Below are 24,005 nucleotides of genomic sequence, written 5' to 3'. Positions count from 1 at the left end.
TTGCAAGCAGGAAAAGATTAATTTTGTCCAATGAGTTTAAAATAAAATCATCATCTCTTTTAGGCTCAGGACAGCCCTTTGTATAATAAGAATGCCACATACCTGTTTTGAAGTGGTAACACTGAGATATTTGGAGAGCAGACATCTGGATCGGGTGATACGTGCTGTAGTCTTTGTGATGTTTTATTTTCACATTCCTGTAACTGGATGGGATAGATAAGCAAGCTGGGTGACCTCTGATGGAAAAAGATGTTTTCACTTGTGTTGGACTTCAATTTTAGGTTTTGCAATTTCGAAGCAATTCTGTGGAATGCTTCCCATGAGTGCCATTGGTCAGTGGAATTAAACAAGTTGAATAGCATAGCGCGTAACATTGGGGAAATAAAAACTGGAAATGTACTAGAGAAAATAAATTAACAAATTGCTGTATAATGCTGTTTAGTTTGCTTTGAAGCACACTGCTTGCTGTCGGAAGGTTAATGTTGACTGTGCTTGTATGTTTTTTTTTTTGGCAGGTAACCCTGGACTGGCAGGTTATTACAGGACCTTTATACAGGCCTTATATTGTGGACTGAACCAGCAGTATCCTGTCTGGGTTGTGAGCCATGCTGGACACTGTAAACCTCCTAGTGGGATGGAAATGATAGAAGGTACAATACTGTAACTTGTGCATACAGTTGTTTGCACCCCTCTGATTTTAATGGCAAAACTTGTGCCTATTGAAAACAGATTGACATGAATTTTAAATGTCTCCGTTGTATTTCCACAGAACACTTGTATGAGAAGTGAGTGAGTTAAAGAAGTATTTTAGTTAAATTAGATTTGCCAGACAAATATGTGCTATTAAGAGAATAAGAGAGTTTGCTGTTGGCAGTTGTTAGAGACAAGTTACAGTGAAGAAGGTCTAGAATGTGTTTCTGTTGAGAAGAGTAGGTTTAAAAAGTACGTTTTTAAATAAAATGTCCAATTCAGAGACTGAGTACGTTAGGAGAGATTCAATTATCTGTGCATGTAAAATAGCTATACTGAATCAGTGAATTTCTTGGAAGCAAGTACGTCTTTCTGAGGCTGGGGTATGGGATGTCTGCAGGGGAGAGGTTGGTTGTGTATCTGTTAAGAGTCTTTTGACAAGCAGATCTCCAGCAAGAGATGGTAGCCAGCTCCAAGCATTGTTAGATGGGGGAACCAGCAGTGAATCCTGTCCTGAAAGCTGATTAATGTTGGAAGTCCTCTGGACATGGTCAAGCTGCAGTGATGTAGCATTTCTGATTTCTGATTCAGCATTTCTGACATTTTCTTCCTATATCCCACTGTGCAAACACCCCACTTTGGAGACCACTGACTTAGAGTGTGCAAGCATTTAAATAGTGCACTTGACTTATGAATGATGCTGCCTGTAAAGGGGTCTAAAATGAAGAAAACTATGTGGGAATAATATGCTTGATTACATTTAGTTCAAGTAGATTTTGAAAGGCTCATAAAGACTAAAGCAAGTTTTCCAACAGCAGCCATCAGTCACAGACTACTTCCTAATTGACTGGAGGGATATCCCTTAGCAATTTGGAAACTGAACAAAGCTACACTCTTCATTTCTACTTCTGTATGATATCCTTCTATTCAGAGAGCTCTTGCAAGCTCTGCTCCACAGAGACACCCACCATTAATTAAACATTTCATTGGTGTAATTCTGCTTCCAGCAATAAATCCACTGTGCAAAACAATTTGCAAAGTAATTTTACTTGGTGAATACAATACAAAAGTTATACCTCCATTTCAGTGTCCTTATCCTTCTCCTCAGTTTTTAAAAAGACATTTGTTTTGAACACTACTGTGAACGTAAAACAGGCCAACATCAATCCTTAGGTGTAGGCAAAATTACAAAAAGGAGAATAGTTTTCTAGTTCTGTCTTATTTTGTTTAAAATTAGCATAATACATATGCATAGACAGCAGGTGTACATACATAGCCATGTCTTAAAGTGGTTTAATTCTGTGGACATGTGCTGTGGCTTGATGAGAAACAAGAAATAGAACATCTCAGATAGAAATAAGAGTAGAATCATGGAATCATTAAGGTTGGAAAAGACCACCAAGATAAAGTCCAAGTTGACCAAATACCACCATACCCACAAAATTATATCATGAGGTGCCACATCTACTTGTTTTTTGAACACTTCCAGGGGTGGAAGTGTTCCACCAGATGTTCCACCACTTGCCTGGGCAGCCTGCTCCAATGCTTAACCTCTCTTTCAGTCAAGAAATTTTTCCTAGTGTCCAACCTGAACCTTCCTTGGCACAACTCGAGGTCGTTTTTCCTTGTTGTATCTCTTGTTACCTGGTAGAGACCAACCCCTACCTGGCTTTAGCCTCTTTTCCGGTAGTTGTAGAGAGCAATAAGGTCCTCCCTGAACTTCTTTTTCTCCAAGTTGAACACCCTCAGCTCCCTCAGCTGCTCCTCATCAGACTCGTGCTCCAGACCCTTCCCCGGCTCCTTGCCTTTCTCTGGACATGCTCCAGCACCTCAATGTCCTTCAAGAAGATTGAAGGCTTGGTTTTGTTTGTCCTTAGGGCTGCCAATAACAAACTACTTTTGGTAGCAAAGTAAGACTGAGAGTAAAGAAAAATGAAATCGAAATTAAATTATTTATTTGTTGTAATAGTCTGTGTTTGCCAAGTGCTACAGAAATATGGAATCCTGTGATTCATATCTCAATCAACTAAAGAGACATAATTGACAAGTTAAAATTTCATATACCTTATAAGTAGCTAGTCAGCACTCATGACTTAATGATACAATATTTGGTCAAATGATAAATTATGTTCAAGATAAATCTCTAGAACTTTATAAACTGTACTGATGAGTATTGAGCTATACACAGTCAAATTAAAAATACTTCTTATTTCAGCAAGGCATGTTTTTTGTTCTGAATGACAGGGAATTTTGAGTGGCATTCTTAATAGTCAATTTACAAAATAAATTTCTAGTTTGATCTTTTATGTTATATGGACTGTAGAAGATAATAGTGTGTCCTTAAAACCTGCTAAACTAGCCTTGGGTTATGGTTCTTGGTGAAAAGAGATAGGTAATGATTGGTTTCTAGTCCATCAAGAGAGTGTTTCCATTGCTTTCTCTTTATACAGGGGGAGTAGGGCCTTCAGACCATTTTGAAACTAAGTTACATCCTAAGGAACAGTATGGGAAAAGCAGAGGTGAAGGAATAATAAATTATCTGTGAAGACGTTGATTATGTGAACCGAAAATGTTAATGTACCATCAGTGTGAAGTTCTGAACTGAAATTAAGTTGTGCATAAAAAAAAAATAAATTCTAGCATTACAGGAAAATTTGGAAGTGGTGTGTAGCTTAAATTTATTTGATATATTGCTTCTTGGCTGTTGTTGCAATTCATCTAAATGGAGTTTGCTTTTGCAGTTCTCTGGCTTCTAATGAAACTGCAGAATTGACTATGAGAGTAATATAAGTTCAAGTAATATAAATCTAAAAAAAATGACTGAAATTGTTTGGGTAAAACTGAATTTATACTCCAGCAAGTTAATAATCTTGTTAATTGCTAGGTAGTTGTCCACCAAATGACAGATAGAAGTGTGGGCATGATTAGCAGATATGACCCGTAAGTTTTTACCATCATGATACACTGTGCTGGCAGGAAAGAGCTTAAAATAGTAGCCTGAGCAGGACAAAGAGCGTGGTGTTCCGTAAAAAGAGGGTTATGAGTTATTTAGGACCGTGATTCCCAAACTGTGGCCTGTGGGGCACTGGTGGTTCCCAGGACACTTGCTTGTGGTCCAGGAAGAGCTGGCTGATCAGATGGAGTTGGCACTCTTGCTGCTTTCCACTTGCTAAGTGGAATGAATAGTAGCTAAGAGTACTTTTCCAATAACACTTCTTCTGTGTAAGCATTTGCTTCAGTGCCCTTGGAGATGTTGTGCCACCATGAACGTGTGGTGCTGGCAGGGAGTGGGATTGTGGTCTGCTCTGCTGCAAACAGGAGAGGAGGAGGTCATGGAACCAAGAACTGGGCTCCTAAAAATAGGGACTCGTCCTTGTTGTTGTGTATCACAGAATTATAGAATGGCCTGGGTTGGAAGAGACCTTAAAGGTCATTTAGTTCCAATGCCCCTGACACACAGACAACTTCCACTAGACCAGGTTACTCAGAGCTCCATCCAACCTGGCCTTAAACATTTCCAGGGACAGAACTTACACAGGCACAGGGATACCAAATGCATTTGGTAGTTTTTCCTGGCTTGTGATTAATTTATTTTAAGTAGAATAGATGTTCTTAGCGACTGCTGATGATGGGGAATACCTACACTGCTGAATCAGGTGGATCAGAGATACTGGCTGTCTCTGGTCTGTTCAAAGCCGCTTCAGAATTGATCTCTGTCATACTCAGAAGTTTTTTGACCAGCAAATCCTTATCTGTGTTTCAGCCCTGTTTGGTTGGTTATAGCAGCAGATATGTGGCCACATTGAGGTACGCAGTGATAGCTGTGTTTAAAAAGCGTTTTTGTCTTGCATATTTATATATACATACATACATAGGGAGAAAAGCAGTAGGAAGGCAGCTGGGCTGGCACCTCACATGCATACTTTAAGCTTATGCATATACTCATTTAATTCACATTACACACATTTAATTCACATTAATTTCTATTTTAAACATTTTTTGCTTCCTAAGTGTATAAATTAAAATATCTGAGAATCATTGAAAGATTAATTATCTTTAATGTAAGTTCCTTTGAGGCGTAGTCAGTTGTATTTCTATATTACACACCCAGAGAGCTCTGTAGTCATGTTTATGTCCCAGAACACATTAAAATTCTACTTAACTTTAATGCAGATTTATATGTCTCCCAGTCTAGTGGTATCATTCTGTAGATACATTAAAAACCCCAAGTTTCAAGCATGCCATCCAGGTAGAATTTTGCTGGTTTCACAACTATTTCATACCAAAGTGTAATATTTTTAATGTATAAGGGGGGAAGGTTCCTGTTCTCGGAGCTGGTCTTGGCGCTGATTAATCCCATGGAGCTCCCCACATGGTGTTTGTCAGCAGCAAGGGATCCTAGGTCAGAGTGTGCACAGAGGGACTGGTTGTTTGCACAGGATGGGACAGGAGCTGTCAGCTCACTGCAGTGCAGTCCTGCTGCCCCTCCTGATCCAGTAACTGCTGTTGCCCAGAAACCTTATTCCTTACTTGTCTTGGAAAAGGCAACCTAAGGAAGGAAGTGTATGTGCATATGTAAAAGTTATTATGAGGTGTTTAAATGTTGAGGTTTTTGTCTTTGCCCGGTAAGATCTGAATTTTAGTGTACGGCTTTAATGCTAAGTGTCTATTTTAAGGAAACAAATGGTCATTTCATGTTATGAACCCACTGGAATGCTTGAAATCTAAATGTGTGAAAAGTAAGCAGCCCTAGGGATGCTGCACTACTCCGTTTACTTCTTTCCTTTAAACCACATTCAGTTAATTATTCATGTAGGTCCCGTAACCATGCCCATAATTATGCAAATACATCCTTAGAGTGAAATCTTGGCATTTGGCATTGACTTTATCAGTCCTGCTTTATTTTAAGCATGTGTTTAAAAGTCTTGTTCCATTCAAAATCAAAACAAAAATAAAATTTTGTTATATATGAAGTATTTCTAAGTTGCTCTTTGTTTTCTTTTCTGGCCATCCAAAATGATAACAATTTAAAGTGTTCATATTATCATACCTTAGCAGCCGTGTATTTATTTGCAAAGATCATTTAAACACTATGAAGCTGTTTTGGTAGCACTTAATGCGTCTCTATATTCCGTTGAGTTTGATGGAGTAGTGACTAATTTTTGTTGACATAACAAGGAATAGGACTTTGTCTTTACATTTCTTATGGCTAGATGAAAAGTAAGTTCTCTGCATTCTCTGTTTCTTTCAAGGTTTTCCACTGAGTCTGTTGACATATTTTCTATTGGAATACTATTAAAAAATGTCCATGAAGAACTTTCTAATCCATTCTAGTACTTTATTCAACTAATTCCTTGGTTAAAAGAACTGGAATTTTTCATCCACACCTACAAATAACAGTAATATAATTCTATTTTTAAAGATGGGTTTAAAAGGAGCAACTTCTGAAACATGATACAGTCTTCTGGATCTTTATCCAGAAAGCAAGATGTTAAAGAAAAAAAATAATTCATCCACTGGAGAGCACAATGTCTTTACTGCACTCCAGGAAACCTTGGATGTAGGTTTTGAAACTGTTTATGGGTTATGTTCTGCATTTCATCCCATGTCATAGATATGTTCTCCAGCTGATACCACCATTTCTGTTTAGATGAAGGTGGCTTTTAGCGGGGGGGGAAAAGGTGTCCAAGAATGTGAACCTGGTGAAGAGGTAACAGTTACATAGTCTGGTGTCCTGACTTTTGAAGGCATATCACAGTTCTCTGGGATGACCAGTGCTGTGATGTTTGAGAGTGGCTCGTTTAAATGTTTATTATACTGGTAAAGGGAAAGTAAAAACCTAACATAATTTAATAAACACAGTATTGAGACAATTCAGATTATTTTCCCCAGGGAGAATGCTTAGGAATCTTTTAACCCAACTCAGTTTGAAAGATATTCTTGCTAACAGAATGACAATGTCTTCTGCTAACAGAATGACAATGAAGTATCCCCATAGCAGGGAATAATCCTCATGTCTGAAGGTGTAACAGGTGTGGATTTGTTTTTATAGTTTATTCAGTACACAGGTTGGCTGCCGGAAGAAAGCTGATCAATAGTTTCATTTAGCATTTCTAATTTATGATAGAGACCTTTGATTTAATTTTGATTCCCACAAAACTTGCAACAAATGGTGCAGATCTTGATGAGATCAGTCCACTGTTTAAAGACATTTTTATTTTTAATTGACATTGGTCTACAGCTGGGAGATTGAGGAGCTGTCAGTAATGCACAACATAGTTCCAGAGTCTAAAAATAATCAGGTTTGGAACATGAACCCTTTCTGGGTTTGTTTTGGTTTTAGGAGTTCCCTTTCTTTAAGCAGCAATGTAGGCATTTCAGGGAAATACAGGAAACTGTAAGGTACAGTGTGCAGAAAAAGTAACTGCAAATGGCCTCATTCTTGCCTCATTCTTAAATAATCAGTAATTACTGTTTGCTGGATTAAGTTTTTATTTTTTCTAGTTTTGATACCACATGGCACTACTCTCTTTCTTTAAGACAGACATATTCTTACCTTTGTAAAGGCTGAATTTTAGGTTTTGTGGATTAATACATCTATTAAAATAATCTAATTTACTACAGTTATTGGATTACTGGTGTGGTCAGGTGACCACTTAGTTGCCAAATAATTCCCCATTGGGTTAAACATTAGAACAGATAATGACAATTCTCAGGGATTGCCATTGTAGTGTCAGTTTTTTCAGAACAGAACTATCATTTCAAACATATTATTGCTGAGTCTTTGCTGTCAAGAGACTCCACTGACTTATGTGCTATGGTTCACATGATTTAGAGGAACAAGTTCTATTTTTCAGTTAATCACAAAGAGGGCAATTTCAGTGTTTCTGAATGCACTTCAGCATAAAACTCTACGTGATCATATTTGGAGCTGTTTATGTCTAGAGTGCAGGTCAAACTCAGTTGATGTCTTTTTATATAAACTATACTATAAAGCCTCAGGCAGTTTCAAAGTGTTTGTATTGAGCTGTTGCTTCAATGTCTGCTAATGTAAATGAGTGAGGAAACCAAACTTTGTCCAGCCGTGATTCTAGAACTGTTTGTGGTGAATTGATTTACTTTCCATGTAGGACCTCTCACCTTTGCAAAATGAAGACCAAAAAATCCCTTATTCATCTGTAATGGCAGGTGTTAGAGTGGTTTGTGTTGGAAAGGATGTTGAAGATCATCTACTTCAACTCCTTGCCATGGGCAGGGACACCTTCCACTAGGTAAGGCTGCTCAAAGCCCTATCCAGCCTGTTCTTGAGGGATGGGGTGTCCGCAACTTCTCAGGGCAACCTGTTCCAGTATCTCACCACCCTCACAGTAAAGAATTTCTTATGTCTAATCTAAACCTGCCCTCTTCCAGTTTAAAGCCATTCCCCTTTGTCCTATCACTCCCTGCCTTTGTAGAAGTCCCTCTCCAGCTTGCTTGTAACCCCTTTAAGTACTCAGTTTTGTACTGGTGGCACTTCAGTCTCTATTTCAGCTATCAGGTAAAACTCCAAGTAGAATAAAGCCATCACAGTAGAACCTTGGGCATGTTGCCATAGTTGTGTTCTGGGCAGTTCAGGTGGGTGGCTAAGAAAGAAACCTTCAGCATTTTCTTCAGGAAGGTTAAAAAGGAAACTGCTATCTTGGTAACAGAAAATTAATTTTTAAACAGTGTAACAGAACACTAGAGGAGAAAAGATATAAATCAGAATTTAAAGTAGTCATTTGACAAAAATGTGTTTCCTCCCCAAAGATACAAAATTTGCACTGCACAGCATATGCAAATGGTTATTTAAAGCATCGGCAACTGATAAAGAAACCTGCTACATTTATACAAATTACAAAGTGAAATTCTATTTGCTCTCCTCAGCTTTGCCACTGATTTTCATAAATTCAGACTTTTGCACATGCCGTTTTGTCCATTTCTCTTTTGCCAGTGGGGGTCAGTGCTGGGAATCACTGTTCTGTGGCTGGTTCCCTTTGCTGTCAGGTCACACTCCTTGTGTGAAGAGGAGCCCAGGCACAAGTTACAAGATTTTTCAAGGCAGGGTAGCATTGGGAGTGTTGGCTGAGTCCTGTGAGGTAGCACTGCATTGCAGAATATTTTGCAGACGTGCTGTGCTACAGCCCTCAGCGCTGCTAGCAGGGAGTCGTGTTCTCTGCTGGCATAAACTAACACAGCTCTTTGCAGTCAGCACTGTGACACCAGTGTACAGCAGCAGGGAATATAAGATAATAATTTCAAAGGCTTCTTATAATCCATCAGTTTTGAGGGATACAGATGAAGGATGGAAAAATGTTATGCTTGCCTAAGTGGATCATTTACTCATAAAAAGGATGCTGTTGTTACATAATTTGGATCTGGGTATTAAATTTAACATTTCTATGGACAAATGAACATAGAAACGTACACTTCCCTTTATACTTCTATTGAAACAGTGTCATCCAAGATGAATATACACAAGGGTAAAGAAAAAGGACTAGGTTTACTGAATGCCCTCCTAATACCTTTATAGGAGCTGTGCAACAGGAAGGGCATTAGTGTTATTTTGGTATTATTCTGAAGGGTCATACTTAATTGAGCATGTCATTCTTAGTTGATATCACAGTACTGAATAAAATTTTGGGATGGATTTTCAAGAAAAATTGGGACTGGCCTGGCAAATAAAAAGTTACAGCTTGAATTCAGTAGAAGCATCAAACACTTCAGAAAATGTCGCCTATCAATCTGTCCGATCCCTGTGAAGTACAGATTCTGTATTGTAGCTTGGGCTGTTGTATAAGTGCCCTCTCAGCTCCTTGTATTTTCCCTTTTCCTTCTCTTAGCATCATGGTGTCTGCCTTCTCATTTTCTCTTACTTTGAAAATAATTCTTTTTATTTCCTGTCTGTGAAATAACATGGGTTGTCTTCCTTGGCCAGCTGTTTTACCCTGCTCCAAACTTCGTCTCTCCCTTGTTTGCTCTCAGTACTTCTTTCTCTATTTGTATCTGTTTGAACTTCGCAAGGTTTTGAAGTGCTGTTTTCAATAGGTGTGACTGTTGGACTTACCTACTGTGGTGCAGCACCTCATTTGTCATAACCAATGGAATCAATGCGTGTGAAGTGATACTCATCTGTTTTTGTTCCCTTCAATACTCACACAGTTTCCACTGTCCTTTCCTTTACCATCTATACTACATCTACTCATTCTTGGTGATGTGTAGAACATCATTATTCTGGTTTTCTTCCATTGTTAATTTGTATAAAAGAAAGTTTTGTTGAAACGTGCAGTTTTGTTTGTGTGGGTAAGTGGGGGGCATTGACAGAGCCTTGCACTTGGCTTCAGTATGTCCAGAAACAAGAAACATAGCATGGACAGTCACCTTCTCGTGGGCTCAGACCTCTTTGCTTTTTGTTCCTTGTGGTCATTTTATGTTGGAAATTCAGATCTGCTCCTACACAGTGATGGGTCTCTTGCCTGTACCCTGCTAAGTGTGGGGTTTTTTTGTAATTTTGTTTTACTGTTTGTTTTCTCCCTTTATAGTATGATGCTGAGAGTTCTTACAGGTTGCACTTTCTGCAGTTATTCAACTTACTGACTGCAAAATGCAGTCATTGAAATACAGAAAACTTTACCATCTACATTATGTAAAACACCCATATAACATTTGCTTTATGTTCATTAAAGTGCTTGGAATGGAGATGTTGATTGGTGTAGAACTGCAAAATAAAACACTCTTTAGTGGTGTTTGCCTTGCCAAAATTGGAGACAACCAACAAAATTCTGCTTCAAAGTTTGTATTGTTACTTCATCATTACTTGGTAATAGTTACTCTAAACAGAGGGAAGCAAGCCTGCGAATGTAAAATAAAACAAGTTTCTAAGAGATAATTTAGAGAGTTCAGGGTGCTCCTGTATGCTTTTAATAAAAATCTGTGGTTTAGTATTTGTCATGTTTATTAGTTCATTCTGTCAGACTACACTCGTACTAATTTAATTATAATACAGCTTCCTTTGAAAAACATATTAGGTGTTAAACAAGTGTCCCAGCAATAGGTGTGTAGAAAGCAAAGGAAATCAGTAGTTCAATTTGTAAAATAAGGTCTTGTTATTTTTCTGGTAAAGAAAATAATACATATGACCACTTCAGTATCTTGAGTAAATGGTAATTTATTTGTGGAGGATACCTTTACAAAAAGTAATTGCTCCAATAAACACTAATGAGTGGTGTGTTTATCTTAAAAGTTGCATGAACAGTTCCTGAGGGTGCTACGGCCAGACTAAGGTCTAAGGGTTAATCTAAAACACAATGCTTTAAGTCCTGGTTCTTGGTGGAGGAGTTCTTCAGTATTTATTTAACATTCTTTCAGGGTTTCCATCCTATTTCTTTGGCATTTTATTGCTTGCTGATACAAATTATCCATGGTTCACTAATCAAATGAAAGATTGGGTGAAACATTCAGGCTTTGAGCAATATATCTTTAGGGGATGGCCATACTAGACCTACAAACCTTAAGTCTCAATTTTTAAGCTTACAGTTTTATTTAAACACTTTAAAATGGCATCATTCAGTTTTAGGGAATTATTGTCTTTTGCTATAACACAAAAAGCAATCAAATTATTTAATTTCCAGAATTAGACTTCATATTATGCACATCATTTTCACAGCTAATCTAAGTGATTCAATTGTAATATCTGCCTGTCACTACATAAAGGAAAAGATAAAAACTTTCCAGGTGTTGCTTTATCTAAACACAAGTTATTCAGTTGAAACTGCTGCTCCTTCCACTAGGGTTTGTGTATGTGTTTGTAGTGGAAAAAGGAGGTGGCATGTAAAATCTAAAACACTTGGCCCAATATGTTGGTTTTACTTGGGGTATTTGGTGGGGATGCAGAGGGATAAATGTGTTCCTAAGCTACCCCCTAGTTCAGTCTCCAGACACTTACTTGTCCTTACCCTGCAAAAGGTCCAGTTCTGAAAATTCTTGACCACACGAGTTTATAGAAGTGATTCATTGAAGTTTGTCCTTAGATATACTGCTACCACTTCTTAGACTCAATGGTTCCTGGAAGAGGAAGATAACAGTGCAGGTAGAGCAGTGGTTTTTTACTTCCCTTTCCTTCATGATATGTAATCACAGGTCACCTTTTCACGTGGTTCCTTCCTTGTTCATGAGTCCTTTAGAGGCCTTGTTTATGAGCTGATCTTGGGACAGACTTCAGAGTCATTCCATGAGAAGTGGACAAGTGTCCATCCACATGTACTGAGCAAAAATATTCCGTCACCTGTTGTGACCAGGGCAGTTTGGAGTTTGGACATGTAAAATTGTGAAATTTGGGAAGTACAAAGGTGTGCAGAAATTTGAGGGTGCTGTTAGAAAGTCAGGCCTCTGGTATCTTTTTGAATCATCCAGTAAAAAGAAGTCTGTGATTTAGCAGACTTTTTAATGGAAGGCTAACTTTTATAAATTGCCAGCCTGAAGTCTGCTCACATAACTGCTATGATTTTTTTTTATTTTCTGCATAAGAATTTCCCTTGCATACACAGCAGAAAAACAAACAAACACATTTTCTGTTATTTCCCTGAAAACCAAAGTCCTCTTTCCTAGCAAGATTAACTTGTCGACTAATCTTAGAGCAAACACTTTATTTTAATCTATCATTGTTTTCTGCCTGTAGTTTTAGCAGAGGTCAGAAAAAGAGATTCATTAAAGTGATGGCGCATTTGTTTTTCTGAAAGCACATCAGAAAATGAATGCTTTGCCAAAGAAAATAAAGAAATACAGTATTTCTTTTAATACACCAGTTAAATAAAAGTCTTAAAATCCTGTCTTGGCCCAGATGGGGTGTTTGCAGTATAAGGTACAAGTCGTATAATTTCTACTATCTGAAAACTGCTTAAATGAGCTCTCCTTCAACCATGGCATATATTCCACACCTGAGGTGAAGTCACTCTGGTCCCTTCTTTGATGTAGAGCCACTGGAGTGCTGACTGCCAGTGTGTTTGTGCAAGTCTGTTTGCTTATACAAAGAATCCATTTAAGCTTCTCCACCCAAGAAATTCATGTTGATTTTGGATAATCCCTGGGCAATTTTATTCTGTAAAATAAATAAATAAATCTTTCAAACTTGTGACGCAGCCCAGCTCTTGCACATTTTGGACTATTAGAAGTGTAGCATTTGTGTTGGGGAAGCATGAAGTGACACAAGGCGTGGACAATTTTATATTTGTCCAGATGTCAAATAGGATGCATATTTCAGTACAGGGTGACGTGATGCTGGAGCTTCACCTGAGAAGCATGGGGTCAGTCCATGATGAGAGTTTTGCATGGGGATTACCAGACCCCACACTGCATGCTCATTCCCCAGTGTGGCTTCTCTAGGAATAGTGCCAAGGTGATTGGATTTGGCAATAAACCAGTATTTCAGAAGAAAAGGAAAAGTTGTATTAAACAGCTGAAACAATTCTCCGAGGTCAGCCTTGGCTGTCAGGACTCGCTTGCAGCCTCAGAGAGGTTCTCTGTGTATGTAACACAGGCCAGTAGCCAGGGGAATCAGAGCATCCTTGTTCTGAGTGTGTGAGCAGGGCTGTGCTGAGGGTGATTTGGCCCACAGTAGAACGAGTGTCCATGATCATCATCAATCACAACTGACCCATCCAATTAAAAATCGCTTCTGCAGGCTCTGCTCTCCCTGCCTTCCTTAAGGGAACACTGGTGCACAGGCTTGAGTTGAGTGTGCTTGAGTCCTAAACTTGAGTCTGGCCCAATGCAAGGAAGAAAAAGCCATTTTCACTTTATTCTCAATCCCCATCTATGTCCTTCTTGAGGGTTCTTGCTTTGGCAGCACAGCTGATTCTGAACAGGCACATCTCTGCTGAAGTCAGTAATAGCTATGGATATGCTGGCCAGAATGTCTACGCTGCTATTTATTAGGTAAATAAACATTAAATTAGGTATGTAATGTCTTAAATAATTAACTGTGTCTGACATAATTATCTAAACTTGGAAAATATTGAGATGGGCCTAGACTGTCTCTGCTGTGCTCTTTATTAATTTCATGACAGCAGTCTCCAGCAACTCTTTCAGCAGATGCTGAATTCACGTAGGGAAAAGCCATTAACCTCATGAGACTGAATAATGCAAATAAAAATTTGTCTTGTTTCCTGCTTGGTTTCTGGGATCTTGTGAACCATGAAAAGTTGTCTAGAAGATTTATACACCTACTTTGCCTCCTTTTCCTTTGCTCTAACTGGAAAATAAGCTGAAAACATGTATTTCAAGAACTGAAATGAAATGTAAAACATTAAAAGATGTGCTGATAAACTACTGAGATGTCAGTGCCTGAGTGAAACAGTATGGAAATGACAGCAAATGTTTACAAGGGACAATTGACCTGCTCAACCCAACACGCAGTAATACATATATACTCAATATAACTTACTCTTTCACTTGTTGCTGTATCCAATGGGCCATCATGTTTCTAGTAGGCTGGCATTTATTGTGTTATATATACCTGTAATTAGACTTGGGATGTAGACAAACTATTCCCGCATGAGGCTGAGCTGCTGTGTAATTAAATGTAGGAAAGGCAGCTTTTGCTAAAAATAGAAACTTAAGTTTAAAAACAATGTGTTGGACTCGGGTGTTTATTTAGGGTTTCATAAAATAGAACAAACTCTTTGTTTTCTGTTACTTGTAGAAAGCGTTGTAAACAAAATATCACTTCTCATCCAATTTTGCATTTCTTGGTTGTGTTTTGGTAAACCCATTTTCATTTTGAGTAAATTACTCTGAATTATGCTGGGATATGATCATCAATAGTTTTAGCAGAAATACTAGTTTAACTGAAGAACAACTTTGTTGGGACTTTGGTGGTAATAATTTAAACTCAGAAAAGAGCCATCGTGAGCAATTAGTTTGCTTCTAAAGGTTATGTTTCATACAGATGATCAAAAAGATTATGTAGTGCCAGCCCTTTTGGGCTACCAAATAGTACTGTCACTATCAACCTCCCAATAACTTCAGTACAGCAGTGTTAGTAATTTTTGGTATTTGAGGTTACGGTCCAGGTGCCACCAAATTTACTGTGTACAAATTAAAGCACTGACAGTCATAGGCACAGGCAGTTAACTCATAGTTACCTCTTTCCTCAAGCAAGTGCAGAACAATCTGAAATAGGACTATGATTCTGACTTACAGCAGTTTTTCAATGCATTTCAGTGTTTTTAATGTATTTACGGTGTCTTTGCCTGATGGATACTTTCTTCCACCTCTATTTTTCACACAGGGAGCTGTTCCGGAGCACATCAAAAGACATCAAGTGGGAAGTTAAACACCTTGGTGGGCCAGTTAGGGCTGTGTGTGCACTCTCTGTTAGCTGCTCCTGAGTTGTTAGAGGTGGGTGGCTTTTGCCAGGGACCTAGGAGCCATGTGTAGGACCATGGCTCAGTAATGAGCTGGTCCCCATTGTGTGTCTGAACCGTGCTGCCAGGAGATTTAGCTTACGTCAGACTAAAACTGCATTGCAAGTTGACCTGTAAGGAGCATAAAATATCAGAGGTTTAATCTGGAGTATGAAATTGAAACCTGAGGTAATAGCATGAGTTAAGAGATTAAGTGATACTCCATCTCATCTAGGTAAGACAGAGGCGTGCATTCATTCATGCTTTCTGTCTCTTTTCTTTTATTCTTTTTTTTAGTATTTCTTCTTACAGTCATGTCAATAGAATAGTCCAGCATAAACTGGAGTGGTGTATCCTTAACATAGTGTTTAGCTTAGTGGGTAAAGAGCACTTTTCTAGCAGATGAAAGAGCTGTGAACCCCCTTAGACTCAGGAACTTCAGATAGATGCCACTCTTGTAATAAGCAAGAGTTAAAGATACTGAATTGCTGTATATTCTTACAGACACCAGTTCAGTTTGTCTTGTTGACTGGCCAGGAAGCAAGGAGCCAAGTCCTCATCATGAGGGATTGCCCAAGCTCCCTTAGAAGGTCCCTGGCAAAACAGGAATTAACAGTACAGTAATCTAGAACCATGAAGCTCTAACTTGATTTTCCTCTTTTCAGCTGAATTGACAATGATGAGAACCTGCATTAACAGGGATATTTTATGTAGGTGCTGGTATTTTGTGTTGACACATAGGCATTTCCTATTTTTCCTCATTCCATGGGACATTTTTGTGCATCTTTAAGACAGGAGATTTTGAGTACCCGAAGGTTGTTAGTGCATGATGACATATATGGTAGCTTGTCTTCTGCAAGGAGGGACCCATTCCTGGGCAGTATTGCTCTTGTAGGTCCTGATCTTTCAATGTAAATTTGGATTGGTTTAAGCTTGATCTAATGCCCTGAGTTTGGTCTTGTTCCGAGTGAAGGAGATCAAAATAGTGGATGATGTGCTATGGAATCTCCATGTGTTTACGTATCTTTTGCTGGCTCCCAAGCTGCACATAAGGCTTTACGTCCTGTGCATGTGATTTATCAGTCTGTATTTTCCAGTGGTGGTAACTGAAAATTAAATTTTTAAGTCTGGTGGGGGTTTTTTTTGTGTTTGGTTTGTTTGGGGATTTTACAATTAATGTATGTGTTTATTTCAGTGTTTTACAAAGAAGTGTGGGGGAAAAAAAGACATACCTGGAATTTCTTTCACTGAACCAAAGGACTTCTTTTCTTTTGTGTTTTAGACACAGATATTAAGGAGCTAGAGGATGTTTTTGGACTTAACGGACAAGTAGAGCATAAACTGAACTTCCTCAAAAAGAATGTATCAAAAGATATAAAGCTGGTACTGATTGCGCATTCTATTGGTTGCTACATCACCCTGGAGATGATGAAACGAGCATCAGAGCTTCAGGTACATGAACCTTCTTGAATGGGCGTTACTTTATTAGCAAAGCAGTGCACGTGCTTAGCCTATGGGTAATGCCATGTATTTCCTGTGGAAACTCTATTCCACTATGCACAAACAAACAAACAAAAAAAAAGGCTGATCCTAGTAACATAGAATAAAGCAAATTGGTGTAAATCTGAGTCTGAATTTGGATCTTTAATGCCCTTGGAATATAAATAATTAATAATGGTGGGAAATATATTTATGACTTCCTTGTTCTCATCTTTAAATAATTTATAATCAGATCACTAGATATTTGGCAATTGCATTATGTATTACACCAAAAATTAAGACTGGTTGTGATTTTTACAGTGATTTCTTATCTTGAGGTGAACAGGTTGCTGGTTAGACATGGAAAAATGTATGGGAATGAATAGTAATATAAATTGTGGGGAATAGTACTATGAAAGACATTGATTTTAAAATTTAATACAAATATCACTGCTTCTGCAACTCGGTCTTGTTTGTGTAACTTAATGAGAGTGAGAGCTGTTACTGCACGTTCTGTATTTCTGAACATTTTACTTTGTCACTGTGAAGCAGTACGAAGGCTGAAGCAGGATCATGGCCTTGCCCTCTGGAAATAGCAAACTATGCTCAGTAATAACTCACTCTACTAGTGGCTGATAAATGGAGAATAGGAATTTTTATTCTTAAACATTCACTCTTAATAAATCATTGCCTCTTCCTTTACTTTATAAAATCTTCAGTGGAAGGAAGTGCCATGTTAGTGGTGACATGAAGTCTGGGGTTAATATATGCGTGTGGTTAATATATGTAATGTATGTGGTTAATATATGCATATCCACTTCTTCATAACCATTTCCACTGCACACCTAACTTTTTCTTCCTTTACAGGAAAAATGAACTAAAAATGTGAAACATGAGGATAACCTGATATATTTCTACAGGCATATTTCACTTAGTGATTATAAACAAGAGCATTTTTTGAGAGAAATCTTAGATATTTTCAGGAAGGAGCATTCTAGAAAATACCATGTGCATTAATTTGTCCAAAAGTGACAACATCTGTTGGGTCAAAATCTGTAGTCTTTATTGCTCAAATTATTTTATCTGGTTTCAATTAAACTGTAAGTTTTTGAGTAACATTTTTACACCTGGCTCACCGGATGCTGGCAGCTTTCTATTCATCAGTGTTTTGAAACACAGGGATCTTTGGGACACTCTTAGACCTCATGGTGCACTGTGTGCATAAAGTTAATATAGGACAAGCTACATTTAAGATGCATTCAACAATAGAAAATATTTGTGTAAGCCAGGGTATTGTGCAACCTTTGTCCCTTTGCCAAAAATAAGTTAACTCTTAGCTTTTATAACATATGAAGTGTGATAATAAGAAACTTGTGTTTCCATCTCTCCCTTTATTTTTACTGGAATATTTGATTCCCACAAGATTTTGAGCACATATGTGTATTTTAGTAGCTAGATCATTTGATTTTATTTTTATGTAGTTCTTGGTGATATTTTTTCATTATATGAATTTTGGGTTTGGTCTTAAAATTCTCTGCTATAAGGGCCTTTCATTGTTTACAGTTTATTCTGAGCTAGAGGTTAATTTGTTGTATTTATTGTTCAAATAATCCAGTAAACATTTATATTTGGAATGTCTGTTTAGCAAATTTGATTTTTAGAATCACAGAGTCATAGAATTTTTAAGTTTGGGAAAGATCTCTAAGGTCATTGAATCCAATTGTTAGCACAGCACTGCTGTGTTCAGCACTAAACCATGTCCCCACAGTGCCATAGCCACATGTTTCTTGAACACTTCCAGGGATGGTGATTCAACCACTTCTCTGTGCAGTCTGTTCCAGTGCTTGACCCTGATTCACTGAAGAAATTTCTGTTTCACAATTTAAAGCTCTTCCGTAGTTCAGCCAAATACAGACTAGATTGTCCCTGCCTTAGCATGCCTGAAAAGGAGAAAGTACATCCCCGTCTCTCTCCTTCTTGGTTCCTCTTCAGCTGTCAGTTTTCTCAGAATCACAGAATCATCAAGGTTGAAAGAGATCTTAAAGATCATCAAGTCCAGTCATCAATGCAGGACCACCATATTCACCTCTAAACCATATCCCCAGGTGCCTCATCCAGATGCCTTTTTAACACTTCCTAGACAGTGACTCCACCACCTCTCAGGGCAACTTACTCCAATGCCTGACCACTCATTCAGTGAAAAAAATATTTCTAGTAACTAATCTGAATCTCCCTTGGTGCAATTTAAGGCCATTTCCTCTTATGTTTTCACTTGAGACAGGGCAGAAGAGACTGACTCCCACCTCAGTGCAGCCTCCTTTCAGTTGTAGAGTTCCCCACTGAGTTTGCTATTCTCCAGACTAGAAAATCCCAGCTCCCTCAGCCACTTCTCATAAGACTTATTATCTAGACCCTTTACCAGCTTTTTTGCCCTTCTTTGGACCCCAATGCTGCTAGTATCTAGGGCCCCCAGGCTCTGCAAGTCAGTGGGGTACTGCATTTTTTCCTTAAACTTGTGTGAAATAATGCTTTCCTATTTCATTAAGAGAAAAGAAACAGGAATTGCCAGTTTCTTCCAGCATGAATTCAGTTTTGGAGCCCATCCCTATTTTCCCATTGACTCCCATTAACACAAACTCGCTCTTAGGTTGATGCCTTTAACCAAGTCTGATTAGTTGAGAAGGGCAGACACGTTACTTCCATGCTTGTAACTAAGTGGGGCTACAGCACAGGTTTGAGCACTGGGACAGTGATGTTTGAAACTTCTCTTTAAGTGACTTTTTGGCCCAAAGCAGCCAGCAGCTCCTAGAAACAACCTTACATGGTTCTGGGCTTGGCAGAGGCCCAGCACCATTCCCAGGAATTAGTTTGGATGCTGACATACTGTTCGGAGGCAGGAGGAGATTCCTCCATGTGGACACAGACCATCCCATGCCCTCCTGTTCAGTGACAGGGCCGCAGAAGAATTCCTGGCTGGTCTGTTTTCTGGCTCATGAGTAACCACAAACACTTTCCTGTTGTCCTGGTGGGCTTCAAGTCTTAACAACATTCATCTCTTCGTGGGAAGTAGAGCATCCAGATTTTGCCAGACAGCTAAAAAATTTTGGCACTGGGAAGGAAGAAAGTCAGCCTCACTTTGTGAAGATGGAAAACTGCAATAATGTACAGCTTCCTTGATACTTGCTCTTAACCTCGTAATCTTCTTCGCTCTTTATTCAGACAGCAGAACTGAAAAATGAGGCTGAGTGACAAAATTATTTTCTTAGTTGTTGGAACATGCATCTAACTCATAAATATGCTACATCCTCCAGGCATTCTCTTCTAAAATGCAAATCCTTACTTGGAGGATTTCCTTGTGCTTTACTGGCGACACTACTGAGTGTTTCCTAAAACACTATTTATCAGTAATTTAATCAAAGATTGACAAGTTTCCTTGCTAATGAAATTCAGTCTCTTACAGCATTAGTCTTTCATTTGCAGTGATGCTTTTGAAATGCCAACACCTTTGTGGTAGTAAATTAACTCTTGTTAATGAGTACAATGTAAGTATTGCTCTTCCTGTAAAACTCACTGATGAGGAGGAGTTTAAAGCCTCTGAGTACGTATCAGTTTAAGCAAATTAAATTTCTATGATATGTAAATCAAACCCATGCTTTGCTACTACGTCTCAGTGGTGTGAAGGAATATTGGGTATTACTAGAACTTCTTGATTTCATAAAAGACAGCTAAAAACACAGAACTTGGAATAGTTGTGCGTATAACAAATTCCTAGCTTGGAAACATGATACATCATTTTTGTGCACATACTGATTATTTAATTTTAATTGTTGAACACTTGACTGTGGATTTGGAAAGCACTTTCATAATGTTAGGAAAGAGAAAACTACCATGTTTTTAAATATGGGTATTTCTACAAGAAAACAAAGTTCTTTATAGTGGAATTACTGGAAATCCACAGGATCTGAGATTGTGAGATTAAAAGAGGGAGGTTTTTTTAACAGTACAGAAACTAATAAGCATGTCTGACCTTTGAGATAATAGGGAATCAGCAGGATTAAAGGAAGAGGGAAGGAATGTATGAAAGCAGTGACATTTGTTCAGGTTTTTTTTTGCTGAGATTAGAACCTAAATATGTAATCCAACACTCTGGTGTCACCATTACAGAAAACATCTTCTGAAAGGATGATAATGTAGCAGGTTCTGGCTATAAGTTCTAGTGCTTTTCAGAAAGAGAGAGAAGATGAAAATATTATCACACCTGAGATAAAAAGGAATATAAATGTTTATTCTATTTTTGAAATTTTCATATGATATAATAGCATCTAATTCCAATGTTGATTACCTAAATTAGATGTCATGGTACTTAAAACAAAGTTTACATAGCTGTTGTCTAGGTAAATTAACTTCTGATGGTCTCACTGTCCATTACAAAATATGCTTAGCAAAGCATATTTTTAACCACCTTGAATGCTCTCTTTCAAAAGTAAGCTTATCTCAGATATTTTCAAGAGTACAGTGAGACTGCATAAAATAGAGAAATATTATAGAAATACATATTGAGAGAGAAAGAGGGGAGTAATAAATACATGATTTTCTTGTTGGTTTAAGGCTTAAATGAAAAAGAGCAAAAAATCACCCTAAAAATTAAAATGAATAAAAGACTTACAGTAACACAAACTCAGTGACAATATCTGTAAAATTATTATGCAGGAAAAAAACCAGATGGCTATGCTTAGCAGACCTCACAAGGGAATTTGTGCACATTTCAGATAAATGTGTATCTTCTGAGGAGAGCTATGAATTTCTAGGCCATGACATAAAAATAAACGGAGTCTGGTGTAGTTTTCTTCTTCAGTCCATCCATCCATACAAATGAAATACATATTAAAAGAACAAGCAAATGGCATTGGGCTCATATACACCCACCTTCATCCCACTTTTAAGTGTTGAGGGAGCAAGAAAAGACATGCTCTGACACAATTTTGCACAGATTTAAACATGAATATAAGTTCAGCTGCCTTCAGTGAGAGGAGTGTGTTAATTTAACTTTATGAATGTTCTAAGTTGGTCTCTGAGTTGGATTATTTCTATTAGAGAGAGAGAGAGAGATTTGGCAGTTCTATCAGTTTTTGATACATCAAGTCTTTGTAAGCATATACAAGGAAGTCCAGGTGGTCTGAGACAACAATTGGAGTAAAACGTGCTTAAGTTGACAGCTTATATATTACAGAGTCTGCAAAATCCACCTTGCAACTCTGGATGATGCTTCAGGCAGTATCAGTAGTTCTGGTGGAATGGGCAGTAAAGCAGCAATAGGAATGTGGGGCTTATGCAAATGTTCTGCAGCTCACTCACCTGAAAAAAGAGGGAAGTAGTGCAAATGATTTATTAAATCTAACCAAATAAAATGGGTAAGATACTGTATCTTTGAAGCATCAAAGAAGTTTCTACAAAGATTTGTAGAAAGATTTCCTTTTTTTCCCTAAGAAAGAAAATATGAAATAACCTTCACATGGAAATCTAAGGCAAATGTAAAATATCCTCTCTTTCAGATGGGAGGCTGCAAAGTAAAGAGATGGGTTCACAGCAAACAAAGGTTTTTTAGGGAGATACTGACTTCTGACTGAGACATTCATTAAAGGCTTGGATTTAAAATTTCAACAAACCTTGAGAACACCATCAGCGAAAGGCCGATAACTGCGGAATGGGGTTGAGAGTGTCAGCTGATCCAAGAGACTGCTAGCAACCATGATTTTCACTGGCTTGGTGACAGACCCTAACTCTGAAGGAACCAAGTTATAGTCTCTTCTACCTTTCCCCTTCAAAGAAAAGCTGTAAAAATGGGAACTGTAAAAAAATGGAGCAGACAACAGGCAGACAGGCTCTTTTGTATAACCCTCAATGGACACTGCCTTTGTCAGTAGGAACAGGCACTGTCCATTGCCATGTGCTGTGTAGGTCTGCCAGAAATTACTTCACAGGCAAACAGCCCCACTTTGTAATATACAGAACAAAAGAATGTGAAGTGTCTCAAGGATACAAAAAAATAAATTTAGGAAACTTAAAATGAAATTAGATAAACTCTGTTGAAGGTGATACAACTTCAGATGTGACATGCCTGAGGGAAGTTAAATTTTGAACAGTTTGCCATGTGTATCCATAATACATACACTGAGACGAACTTCCTATTTTTGTCAAAGAAAGAAAAGAAACCATGAATATTTGAGGCCTGGGAGAGAACTTAAGTCCCAAATTCTTGTCAGGGTATCAGAAGAAGGGAAAAAGAGAGAGAAGGGAATTAGGAATTCTCTCAGTCAGCTCGTTTTTCCATCCTTGCTTCGGTCTTTCCAGATGTGGTTTTTGAAGTGGGCGAAGCAGGTAGGTATCACCTGCTCAGTCCTAGATCTTTATGGGAAATAATGGATTACGTATAGTTCAGTACTCTTCTGAGTCAAGAATATTTGCAGTCCAAAAGTGTTGAAGATGAGATGAGATTGGTAAATGGTAGAGTGACAATTATTGCAATTAAAAGACAGTCTTGACAAAATCAGCAACAGTGTATCTGTCAGCTTATAATTACCAGGCAGATGAATGATAGTTTCTGGTTTTAATATTTTTAGGAGTGAGGAATCAGAGTTAATAGCAATATTGTCCTAAGATTTCATTGTTTGGATCATAAGCCTGTGATCAGAAGGCCTAAGGAAAAATTTAATTCTCAAGGTTTTCTGTTAAAAATTGTATTTTGTTCATAATATTCACTGAAACTTCAGCTTCTCTCACCTTGTTTAATATAATGGTTTACTGCTCAGTTGAATATAGAAACAATATAAAAAGCGAGATTTTGATCTGTGGTGATTCAAAGAAGTAGAACTTAATAACAGTCATTTTGATTTCAAGAGACTTGATTTTTTTTATAACATTGTGTTTATTTCACTGCTAATGAAACATCTGATTTCAAGTGTATGTAGTCAAAATCCAAATGCACCTATAAAAATTATTTTTTCTAGGAAGTTAGAAGACATTAAAGTAGCCAAATGTACAAACAGAAAAGAAAGAAAAATAAACTGAAAAGTGGAATCTGTGATCATTCATCAGGAATCCAAAGTAAAGCATGAGAATGAGGAGGAAATGAAGGACTAAAAATAAAAAGATAGTTAAAATGGTAAATGGCAGAATAACAGGATTTATTAAGTACTGTGAATTTTTAAAGATTTGTTCATAAAATATTATTTTGAATCTCCAGAAATTTAGATTCATACTGTAATAACTAAGTGAAATGATTGCATAAAAATGAGGGAATTGAAAGCAAGAAGTGAATTTCAAAAACAATTAGGATTTATGGCATATGTTTTAAGGAGAGTTCAACACCCTTTCACAAGCCAGATTTCCCAATGAACATTTTATGCTGGGAGGTGA

General features: G+C 37.8%; 1 protein-coding gene and 1 long non-coding RNA gene across 3 annotated transcripts in view; one reads left to right on the top strand and one right to left on the bottom strand.

Moving 5' to 3' along the window:
- The window catches only part of LOC108449286, a 7,088-nt gene extending 6,855 nt beyond the window's left edge, over positions 1-233 (bottom strand). The window contains exon 1 of the long non-coding RNA XR_001865435.1: positions 103-233. This is a non-coding gene — a long non-coding RNA (uncharacterized LOC108449286). The remainder of the gene's footprint in view (positions 1-102) is intronic.
- Positions 1-24,005, top strand: part of LDAH (lipid droplet associated hydrolase) — a 98,758-nt gene that overhangs the window by 17,750 nt on the left and 57,003 nt on the right. The window contains exons 2-3 of one of the 2 annotated variants that reach the window (XM_008641807.2): positions 516-650; positions 16,393-16,562. In XM_008641807.2, the coding sequence (XP_008640029.1) occupies positions 516-650; positions 16,393-16,562 (305 nt within the window). The remainder of the gene's footprint in view (positions 1-515; positions 651-16,392; positions 16,563-24,005) is intronic. The other variant, XM_017745042.1, reaches the window with a different exon arrangement.

The sequence above is a fragment of the Corvus brachyrhynchos genome, unplaced genomic scaffold (genome assembly GCF_000691975.1).
Source record: "Corvus brachyrhynchos isolate BGI_N302 unplaced genomic scaffold, ASM69197v1 scaffold116, whole genome shotgun sequence".
Lineage (NCBI taxonomy): Eukaryota > Metazoa > Chordata > Aves > Passeriformes > Corvidae > Corvus > Corvus brachyrhynchos.
This window is presented reverse-complemented; position numbering and strand designations above follow the sequence as displayed.